This window comes from Apteryx mantelli, chromosome 2, assembly GCF_036417845.1.
Source record: "Apteryx mantelli isolate bAptMan1 chromosome 2, bAptMan1.hap1, whole genome shotgun sequence".
NCBI lineage: Eukaryota > Metazoa > Chordata > Aves > Apterygiformes > Apterygidae > Apteryx > Apteryx mantelli.
Window position 1 is genome coordinate 32,979,436 of NC_089979.1, and position 12,101 is coordinate 32,991,536.

Here is a 12,101-nt window from a genome sequence, read left to right on the forward strand (position 1 = left end):
CAAATATTCACACCTGGCAAATCAAAAAGAAGGTTAAGCCCAAACCCAACATTTTTTTTCAGGCTGGAATGTAGAATTCACATGCAGGAAAGAACTTGCTATCCTTTTGATTGTAAAATGTTGCTTCCTGATAGAACAGGCTTTGAAAATGTCTTTTAGGACCTGAATGACAAACTAAACACATCCATGTGTATCTGGGCTGCTTTCCAATTTTTGACAATGTAAGTGCTTTCTACCTACACTAGCAACGCTCCCACAGAATGAGTAGCTGGACCATTTGAAAAACATCCTTTATGTGGTTCTGACACATATTCCTGCCTCTTGTATTCATTGCCTTTTTCACCTTATAACTTCAATTTCCTTTTTTATTATTATACTTGCCGTTATATAACACTGACAGGCATATCTCCAAAGCCCAGAGGTCAGCTTCAGTACAAATAAGCATCCAGAAGTGTAGGTATTCATCAGAAGTGAACTACCTCTGCTATTTAAGGCAGTTTCTGCTTACTGGTATCAGTTGTTCTCCTTACTGGTATCAGATTCTTCATGGTAAAACTGGATTTCAGGGCACTGCAGAGGTTTATTATGCTGTAGGACGTACCAGCCAAAGCAGAAATTAAAAATTCGGGCCATCTTGAAACAAGAATGTGTTTGGAGATTTTTTTTCTCTTTCATTCTTCCTTTCCTACATGGACTTATCAACACTTGGGTATCTGGGGAACTGTCAGGGTCTTCTTATCCATGTGTAACTGAAAGAAAAGCAAACCAACTTGTTTTATTACCATAGGGCAAAAGGAATAGCTAAAATATCATAAAAAAAATGTATATTCATCCCCTGAAAACTGATAGAGACTATTTAAAATGGCCTGAAATACTGAATAAGTCTCCTTGTCACCAAAACACAGAAAAAAATCTAGATTTTTTTTTGTCATAATTGACAAGGAAAAGAACAAAAGGGAAAAAAGTAAACAAAAATATTCCTTCAGCAGAAAGTGTGCCATTATCCTTGTATGGGCCAGATAAATTAAAAAATATTTTTGTTTGAAGTCCTGCCAAAAAATGGCTTTGAAAACAACGGATAACTTTAAACTCCCTTCTCATACTCTATCTATTTTTGTATATATTTAATAAAGATCATGCTGTTAGCATATATGTATAAACTGTAGCTTTTCTGTGTACTTCCTCTGAAATTAATTCTTAAATATTTGTGAAGGCCATGAATATCACACCCAACTGTTTATGGTATATAAGTATTTATAAATTCCATTCAAAGCTATTAGAGCCAGATCTTATACAAAGCCAATACAGCCACGTAGTGTACATTAGGGTATAATGTAAAAAGATTTTTAAAGGCCTTTTTTCGCTGCCTTGGTGCTAATAATGATCTGAGGATGACCAGACTTTGCAGAAGAGTGATGAGTATGACTTTGTAGAAGCGATCTGTCTTGAGGACTGCTCTCTGCTAGTGATCTAAGGCAGAAAGTCCAACACAGACTGATGTGGCAAAGCAAAGCAAAGGAGGAATCACACATTTTCAGTCCCCCTCCTAGTTTTGTTAGTTTAGGAACAGCAGCAGATTCTGAACTCCTGCTAAGGACGTCAGCTCTTGCCAAGTCGATGCTCCTACCTAACCTGGCTGAAAAGGGCATAGCATCAGATCGTGGAGGCAGTACTTCGTGGGAGCAAAGTTCACTGCATCTGCCATTTAGGTGCCGCTGCCTTCCTTCATCACTGCTTTTGCTTGAAGTCTTCCACTGCTCTCCCATGTACAAACTCAGTCTTTCACGGCTGTTTATTCCTTATCCGTTCCTTAGCCTACCTCATCCACTTCATAAACACGTGCAACTTCAACCAGTCTATTTTCTCGCCGTCTTTACAACAGGTACCCAACTCTAAACAGCATGAAGAATATAGGAAGGTATAAATGTAAGCAGGATAATGTTGCTGGAAATTTAGGCTCAAAAGTACAATCAATGTGTATTTGCTTAATAAAATATTATCAGCTCTCGTCTGTCCATGTCTGTTGCAGTTTATCATACATTTGAGCAAACAAGGATGCCTCGCATGACCTCACACTGACAGTTACCATAGCCCAGCTGATGTGTCATATGCTGTTTATTGATGTAAGTCAGGGTAGGGCAGGGCCCTCTGACACAGTGAAATACAAAAGGCTCGAAGGGAAAATTTTAGCACAGTCTCTTGGTGGAATCTCTTAAAAATTATAAATAGGAACAAAAGCTGCAATCAGCCACACCTCCTCACCCCAGTGCACCCATACTCCCCTCTAAGCCCTTCAAATGTATGAGGTGGCAGGGGTATAGACTAGGGCAGCCTGTCTGATCTCCAGCCAGGACAATTCTACATGGAGGATGAATATTAATGTGCCCTGTAATTTTACAGGAAAGCATATACAGGCAATCTTCCCTGCGTTCTAACTCTAGATAAGGGTGCAGGAGTTCATATCTTTATTTGATTCAGTTTACTGGATCCTCTGGAAAAGGAAAAGAAAAAAGGAAAAAAAAGTCAGTAGGTAAAAATGAAACATAATGAAAAAAGTTAAATGGCAATCTTTATTCGCAAGGCTCATCTTGAGCTTATTTGATGAAACCAAACTACATTTTTACCCTCATCTTCTAGGATTTTCTCCTTTACCAGTTGTTAATGCTGTTGTCAGGTAGGAGAGGCAAGGAGGTAACGTAATTGAAGATTTAATTTTTAACTGTATCATAAATTAACTTTCATAAAACCCAACAACATTAATGTGGTTCATTACATTTTAGAGTGTGTGATGTAAATAAGATCTCTGAGTGTGTGTGATCAGTCTTTCAAAGGTCCAAAATGTTTTGCTATTCCTATGCTTGGTTTCCTTGTTCAAAGTGAATAAACTCTGCCCACATTCATTTAGAAACCAACTTGAATTTTAGCTTATTCTAATGCCTAATTGTGTTTGATATGGTTATGTGCATCTTAATTTCCACAATGAAGTCCCTCAGCTTTGTGCAGAAAGCTTCTTTGGAGGTTTTATAGGGTAATTGACCAAATCAGAAATGTGCAGTCAAGCAATGCAGAGCTACTAAAAGCAATGAATCAGAGGCAGAATCTACCCCATTGCCGGGGGGAGAGGAAAGGCATGTCTGCAAACTTTTCTGCAGGAAAAAGGTGTTTTATAGTTATAGGTGTTTATGGGCCAGTCTCTTTTATATGACTTTATTTGTAGCTCTCTATGTTCAACTTTCACTGTCACTGCTTGCTTCACAACTGCATGGAAATAAGAGTCTTCTTATTTTGTATGCAGAAGTTATAAGGAGAAGGAGCAGTTTTGCATAAGGAACAGTTAACTGTTTTGCATTCTCTTTATTTTAATGACAAAACGTTTATGTATGCTATTTTATGGCAGGGAATTTTTAGTGGTATTGGAAATATAGCTCCTTATGATGATCCATTTATTTAATTGTTCTGTCGATAGCAATCAGTTTCTGTCTCATCCCTTTAAAAAGAAAGACACCTAAATATTAGAAGAAGTCTGTATGAGGCCTTCTGAGCTAAGCTTCCACTGACTTCAGTGTGAGTTTGCCATGTGGAACTCTTCCTGTTTGTTTCCTGTTATTTAATTTAAAAAGAATAAAAACAACCTCAAAGCCACTTTCAAAGATATGGCTAAGTTATGCTGATATGATTCTGGTGTCCAAGGGAAAATGCTCTCATAAATTTGATAGCTTAGCATGGATTAGAAGTATCAGAACAGAGGTTGTCAGTGCAGAATACTGTATAGAGCTATTTAGAGGTTGTCCTCGACCTTCCACCTCCCTTAAGGTGTGGCAAGAGCAATTTAAACTTTCTTCTTGTAGTTGCCTACTGTCAATTGCATTTTTTTTTTCTCTCTCCATGTTATGGATATGAGGTGTCAGAGCAGATTATGGGGAGATCTTGCTGAGGTGGAGCCCTCAGATCCAGCCAGGTCGTCCTCAGCAGAGAAAGTCAAAGCAAGACTTTTGTTTCCTTGATCCATTCCCCAAAATTTTTTACAGCCAGTAGGTTGAAATCTGACCTGAATGACGATACTGGAAGTTTTATTATTGGCATTGACGAATCCAAGAATTTAAATCATTTTTATCTAAGAATTGTTTCTTATACACACACACACACAAGTATATATATTCAGATAGATATAGATTATATAATATTTGTAAAACATGCATTGTAATAATGAATTTTTAGATGATTTGTAAGCAAGTTTCTCATACCAAAAAATGCCCTACCAGTATGACTTTTACAAAGTATATAAGGAGTGCTGTTTTCAATACATCCTTCAGGGAAAGATTATTAAATGCTGCAGGTGGTTACTACTCAAACCTTTTATGTATAATGCCAAAAAAGTAGTGCAATAGGTATTGCCGCAATGACACAGTTAAGTTGATGGAAAGTTATTTACTGTATATTGAAGAATCCTACAAAATAACTGACTTCTGATGAGAAACATAAAATATAGAAGCAGAGCATGAAATCAGTTACTAGAGGAAGTTTCATTCTTTGATGTCTTTTCTCTCATTCTTAAATGCAGCATCCTCATTTGAAAAATAGCATAAAAGCCTAAGTCAGTGTTCTGCTCACAGATCAGAAAAAGCTCACAATGCATTAGAGTAGGCTGCTACCAGATACTTTTAGAACTGGTTATTTTGGAGGTATTATTGTATGTCTTTCTTCCTCAAAATTGGTGTAATATGCAGGAACATCAGCTTTTATTTCATGTCTAAGTGAAATGTTGTCATTTAATGCAGTGCATTTAATGCAGAGAGTATGACAGTAGCTGCCCTTAACCTAAAGACAGGAGTTTCCCTAATTCATCATAGGCAAAATAGGGCCTTATTATACCAAAAATTTACCTTTGCCACTTGCTACCCTCACCATCATTATCCTGTAGTATGAGCGCAGTAAATAAATATAGTGATCACTGGTAATAGCTTTGGATACGCGTTGACATATTTATGGTAATGGTACTGATTTCTCAGCTAAGATCTGTCAATTATTCTGTTTCAAAATATATAGTTGTTGTAAGTTGTTGCAACACAACTTGCAAACTAAGAAAACTCTTTTTCTCTCTTCCTTCCTTTGAAGACAAAGACAGGGATTTGTTTGCTGCAGGATGGTAACCAGGAGCCTTTCAAAGTGCGATTGCACTTAGCCAAAGATATTTTGATGATCCAGGAGCAGGATGTGATCTGTGTGTCTGGTGAGCCTTTCTATTCTGGTGTAAGTAGTCTTTATTTCTTCTTTTATGATGCACTTTAGAAAAAGTAAAAATACTCTGTATGTGTGTGCACATGCACATGTGTGTGTTTACTCTCACAGCTTGATATTTCATTGCATACAGTTAACATTGAGTTTATTTTAATGTATCATCTATCGAGACTGAATCTTTGCACTGCTCATCTAGGAAGCAGCACTGCATTCATCCTTAAATCCTGGAGCCACTGAATACAACAAACAGTGTCTTTTCCTGTGGATACAGATACCTCAATGTATTTGCATATCTGAGTGATGTCTATGGAGTTGATGAACCATTCACATAGTGACTGTTATGTCAAGGCACTGCTGTATCAAGGTGCAGGAATTATTTGACTGTTGTCCTCTGTAGCTTTGGTTGCTTGATATGTTAGCATAACACCAAACTTCATGCGTGTTGCCAGTCCATGCAGTGAGGGTCACTGGTTGAAGAAGCCCTTAATATAGCCTCAGGTCAGCTGGATCAGTGTAATATTCTAACTTATGTATTACTGTTTTGACATGGTGCATCAAATTTCTTGTTGAAGCTTCATACTGAATTTTGTAGATAGGAAACTGAGTTCTGTAGACAATTATTTGAAAGGTTTGTAAAATGTTATACAGAACAATATTGTACATTTTTGAAGTATTATAAGTTTTTATTTAATTGTAGAAAATAGCTAAAAAAACTAATAGAAATCATTTACTATTCATTTCTATAGACATTTTTATAGATACTGTAATTGTATTTTATAGATATAGTTTTACAATTTATTGAAAAATATTATGAACGTTCCGTTCTCCCTTTAAGCTGAATAAAACTATCATAGCTTTTCATGTTAAATCTTGCGAGGCATAGTGGTGTAATATCTTTTTATGCAGATGTTGTCTGACTGCTATTAGGCTCTGTACTATTAATTAATTGCTGCTGTTTGTATGTTCCTATGTCTCAAAATACAAGTGTAATAAAATGATACAAAGCATAGACCAGAAATAAATTGATAAAACGTTAGTAATGCTAACACTGTGGAAGATCAGTGGTGAATGTATAGGAAAATCCACTGGACTAATATGAACATCTCAAGGTGAATGTTTCTGAGTTTTCCTTTGAAGCAAGAGGGACACACTGTCTTCACTGTGTCCATATATATTGGGTTAATTTTCATGGACAAATCTTTTATTAGCTTTTGACAGTTTAATGTACAAATTTACTAACATGGGTGTGCTGTATGTAGAAGTTTCTTTTAACCAATCAAAGTGTACTGTTTCTTTCAGCAACATACAGGACCTCTAGCAGCCCAGGCAGAAAGAAATCTTAAATTCATGCTGAGGCTATAGTTGTTCAATTAGCAGCACACTCTGCAGCACCATTACTCAGCCAGCCCCATTCTGGCTTTATTTATTAAAAGATTTTATCACTCAAAAATACGACTTTCATTAATGTGCTGTAATATCTATTACTTCTGCTGAACCTGGCATTTAAATGTCCTCATGAAATGCATATTTAATAATTTTTCGTTTCACAGCAAGACTTTCTTTTACAATTTTACCCTCTTTAGTTTCACAACAGCATTGTAGAAGATAGTGAATAATTTGCTTCATTGATTATGCTGCCCCTATTTTATTTGCATATCGAATGCATAACTCATTAACAGATTGATATTAATGTGGTGATGAGGAGTTTCTTTTCTCTTGGCAGTGTTATTGTTAATCTAGTGACTTTTGAGCCCTTTACCCTGATTTCCTCTGGGATTAAGACTGGGTCTTGACTCAGTAGGTTCATTCTAGCTAAGGATGATTAACATTTCATGGACAGTTAACTCTCCTTTTGTCACAGGCCATTTAAATCATCGGAATCATCTGCTTTGGTTGTATAGTATGATTAGACAAGTCCCACAGGCTTTCTTTTTGCATTTTTTCCCCATTTTTATTCCTGATGTAATTAGGTTGCTTTTCTGTTTGTTTATTTTTCTTACCTTTTATTTTGCTTGGTTGATTTTGCTTTGTTCTTGATTTCATTCTGGATGACTGACCATGTCTATTTTTCTTTTACATGCTTTCTGCAATGCAAGTGGTCTGATTAGAAATTAGCATTGAATGCTTCATAGAATAAGACTCTAATGGATAAAAATATAATTTGTAACTGAGGAACAATAGCATTGTTAAATTTTATATACAAGTAGCTACAGTAGAAGTCCTTTTAGATCTGTCTGAATAAATAGTCTTCAGATGATTTGATTATAAGTTTTACTTTTCACTACTGCACTGTTTAGGAACCCAATGCTATTACTGTGTTTCCAGTTCAGAACAGTGTCTTTACTGTTTGTTAAGTCTGAAGCAACTTGCGTGCTCTTCTGCGTAGGTCAGACTTTAAGCAGGTGCTTAACGTTCCAGTGGTATCCTGATCTGCATCCTATGGGATAATGTAAATGAAATCAATGGACCTAGTGGACTATGTGAATATTTGGGATGAGGACCTAGTTCTTAAATTAGAACGCTTCATTTTTAGTGGGAAATGATTCTAATTTCCCAAAACTAAAGAGATGCAAAGAAACCTTGTTTCTTCTTTCATTGTATACAATTTGGAGCAAGAAAATAAAATCTGTAAATGATTGTAAGCAGCGTGTCATTAAAACAGTGTTAAACTCTAAAAAAGAAAGGATCTCCCTTTCTTTAGCAGCTTGAACTATGCTAGTTTTAGTGGGGTTCCCGTAACCATTGTACCTGTAGCAATTCCCTCAAGCGTTTCTGTTCAAACGATCATGGATGAGATCTAAATTCAAGAATCAGTAGCACCAACAGGTATTGCAGAGATTTCCTTATGGACACAACATGAAAGACTTGCTTTCCAAGAGATAGAAATGTAAAGGCTTCAGCATTGTGCTACTGGTGGGTACCTGATGCGGATTTGCACTCCAATGCCGATGACCAAAGTGTGAGATGAGAACGTTTTGTGAAAGTCAGAATCTAGAAAGCAATGTCTTTACTAACCCAAATGAAATCCTTGCCTGGAGAGAGGTTTTACAGCATGCAATGTGTATGTCTGAATTTATGAGTGGTGTGAGTGCTGAGGATATCCACAGGTCTGTGTCTGAGAAAACTGGAAGATAAGGCTGGTCACTGCTAGGTCAGATTTTTTTTTTTTTCCCTAAAGTACTAGACTTTCACAAAATGTCACAGAATTGTGGTATTGCAAAATTATAAAACAGATTGCTTTATTATAATCTTCACAAATCTCCATGAGAGTTATATGTGGTACAGACCAGTCAGGATTTTTACTCTTTTCATCTGGAAAAAAAAAAATCCCTTGAAAACAGCTGAATTACCACCACATAGGAACTTCAGCATTGATGGCAGAAGTATAGAATATTATTTCATAATTCCTTATAAACATATCCCTTGAATTACATGAAATTAACCTCACAAAAGTTTGCTACATGGTGTTCAAGATGGCAATGTGTGATAAGGCAACCCCCCATCTTTTTAGACATATAGATCAATAGACTGGTCTGACAAGGATGGCCTGATGCTCACCTTGATGAAAATTATGGGAGGGAAAATAATCCCCTAAAATATTGTGTGTCTGATCTGAAATATGACTTTTCAGTAGGCTCATTCCTAGGAAAAGATTTAATCTTTACAATTGTTGTGTTACATAGTTGAATATTCATAATTTCTATCACCTCTTGTGAACATCTGAAATTCAAGTAAACAGACTATTGTGTTTTATCAATAAAAATAATTTATCTTTCTAGGGAGCCATAATTTTTTCTTCTTTAATAGGTTTTATTTGTTTGCTAATCCTTCCTCAGGCAAGCAGTTTTTTCTACTAGAGTGTATCTGCATATGATGTCCATAAACCAAGGATATGACAGTGTACTGTCCAACAAGATGGATGATTCAAATCAGCTACTGTTTTTCTAAAAGATCAAAAATAAACTAGGAGCAGATGACAAAATGCTAAGTTTGGTCACCAGGACACTTTGTATTCTTGCATAATTTTCTTAAATTAAAGGATCTACTGAAAAGTTATAGAATTGTCTGAAATAGTAGTAACTCACCTAATGAAAAGATACAGATGATTCCCATTCACTTTGAGTAATCAAATTCTATGCTGTTATGCAATAATGCATTGCTTAATTAAACATCTGATAATTTTTTTAGTATTTTTTGATTAAGGATCTTTGTGGGAGATTGATGTGAGGATCATTCATGCTTTCAATACTAATATAAAATTAATGCACATTTTTGTAAATTTATAGAGCAACGGCTCTCATGGAGTATTATAGCATTTGTCTAAGGATTTAGCTGAGTTTGATACAAATGTATCTGAATGTGACTTATGGACTATAATTAGCTCTTTTGATAGATAAAAGGCTTTCATCAATAAATGCTTTTTGCAAGGTCAGAAAGTAATACTGAGTTAAATTCTAGAACTGTAATCAGATCTGATTTCTGACCTTACTAATCACACAACCATTCTTCTTTTTCTTGTAAAGATAGCATATTTTATCCGACTTTTAAATTTATCCTGTCACTATTGTGAAATCAAGTATATTAAAAAAATTATAACTCTATACAACTCCATGTGGTATTACAAAAAAAAATTAGTTGCATTAGAGATAGCTTTTCAGCTTTTAAAATTCACACAATGCCATATTTTTTTCAAAATTTTTTATTTAAATAGTAAAGCTCTTATTTATTTTTAAGTATATATTCAGAATATGTCACTTAACAGTGACTTGTCTGACCAGTCAGATGATGTTATTGCCTTTCCTTTTCTTGCACATTTTAGAAGTGTGGATACTTACTGAGAGTGAACTTTAAATCTTTTACCTTGGCAGATTCTTTTTTGAGAGTTTAAAATTTTCTTTCCATGTATTTTGGTGTATGCAAAACAAGTCCAATTAACATTGGCAAAGTTGATTGAAAGAAGAAGGAGAATTTTAAAATAATTAATGTTTGGTTTTGGTTTATTTGCTGTATTGTATTTATTTTTGCATTTATTTGCTGTTTTGATTCTGCTGTGCGATTAGACAGTATGAACAGTGCCAAAGTGAAACTCCTGGTCCTGGAGAGAACTGCAAATAGGTAAACGAGTAGGTCACCTTTCAAGCACTTTCCCTTCTTGTTACCTTCCCAAAGCTACCAGTTAGAAAGGTGATTTTTTTTTATCATGTTGGCATCAGTAAGCTATTCAGTGGAGTGAATCCATTTTTTCACAGACTCCATCAAATATCTATCAGATGGGGGTAACTTTTATTTTCTGCCAATCTGGACAACTTTTAAGTGTCAACCCAGGGCTGGCAGATGTAAATCCCAGTATTTAGGGACAATCCAAACCTGTTTATTTTTCTGCAGCTGCTGAGAAAAGAAAAAAGCTGCTAGGCAATCTACTGAGGTTTAAACACAAGACTGCCATTTGTTAGGTCAGACTTGAAAGGACAGAACAGCCTTTTCTCTTTGGAGTCAAGTTTTTTCTCTCATAAAAAAAAAAAAAAGACAAATACTAAAAAACAGAAAACAACTGGAAAAGCCAAAGCATGGCTCAGCGGCAGCGTATGCCGTGAGGAGCTAGCTGGAAACTACAGCTATCGTGAAACTACCATAGTGTGTTTGTTACCAGGCCTCGTGGGAATTTGGATCTGTATGACCTTGGGTTTGTGTTTTTTCTCTTGAATGTGCACATTGAGCAATGCAGTAGTTTTGGATTAAGTTGAGCTGGCAGCCTCAGAGTAGGGCTTGTATAAGTAACGACCGAGGCGACTGTTTCTGCTTTTAGGCACGTGTGGTGGGAAGGGGAAGCACGAGGGACGGGTCGGGTGCTCTTGCTCCTTACCAGCAGTATTAACAGCCTGTGCAGTGCAGGGGCTCGCAGCACCCGCTGCCTCCAGGACAAGGGCGTTTCCAAGGGGATTCCCCTTCTGCCACCCTCTCCTACTGCCTCCCCGTCGCCAGCCGGATGAGGAGCTGCAGAAATGAGACGGGCTTGGGATATCACGCAGCGGAAGCCGTGAGCCGATGAGCAAGTCTGTTGGCGAGCCTGCTTAACGTAGTTAATCCAAACCTGAAAGCGTGCGACCTGTGTCCTGTGCCTTCTCAGGCTGACTCTGAGGTTTGATTGTTCATCCAAAGAACTGTCAGTAGAAAAGAGCGAAGCCTTGCCAAAGGGAGGATGTAAAACCTTCCTTCAGGAAAATGCATGAAGAAATTCAATGAAAAAAATAAAATGTCATTGACTCCTAGCAAAATATAATGTGATTACTAATGCCAGCTAAACTATGTGAGAATACAGCCTTGAAGATTAGCTTTAAATATTAACAGAGTTTGACCTCTGACATTGCTGCCAGTGCATCGATTATATATTTCATTATTTCTTTCTTAAAATTATATTCTAACATTTTCCACCCTTTCTTTCTCTACACTTTTCCATGTCACTGTGCTATTGCACATTCATTTTTATGTTTATTCCTTTTTTCCCACCTACTGTATTTTTTCCCCACTTTTAGATTTTTTCCATGTTTTTTCACAATTATAATGCCTTTATGTCTGTTCCATAACAGAGTTCTTGTTTTTTGTCTGGATTTAGACAAATTAACTCTACATCTTGCCATGCATATCTTTACTCATGTAAGAATAGCCATACACATCAGTATGAAAATACAAATCCCAAACTGAAAATACAACATTTATATCTTGATTAAAAGATGAACATGGAAAAGTGAAGTTTCACATCCTGTTAAGTCAGTATTATGAAGAGTTTTGAAGTTTCTTGGTTCTTTTGTTCAGCTGCAGTTGCGTAGTTCCACAGAGGCAAATTATTTGAACACACTAGATTA

General features: G+C 36.2%; 1 protein-coding gene across 1 annotated transcript in view; it reads left to right on the forward strand.

Moving 5' to 3' along the window:
• Window positions 1-12,101, forward strand: part of SNTG1 (syntrophin gamma 1) — a 352,899-nt gene that overhangs the window by 184,965 nt on the left and 155,833 nt on the right. The window contains exon 3 of the mRNA XM_013954658.2: window positions 5,116-5,250. Within this exon, the coding sequence (XP_013810112.1) occupies window positions 5,116-5,250 (135 nt within the window). The remainder of the gene's footprint in view (window positions 1-5,115; window positions 5,251-12,101) is intronic.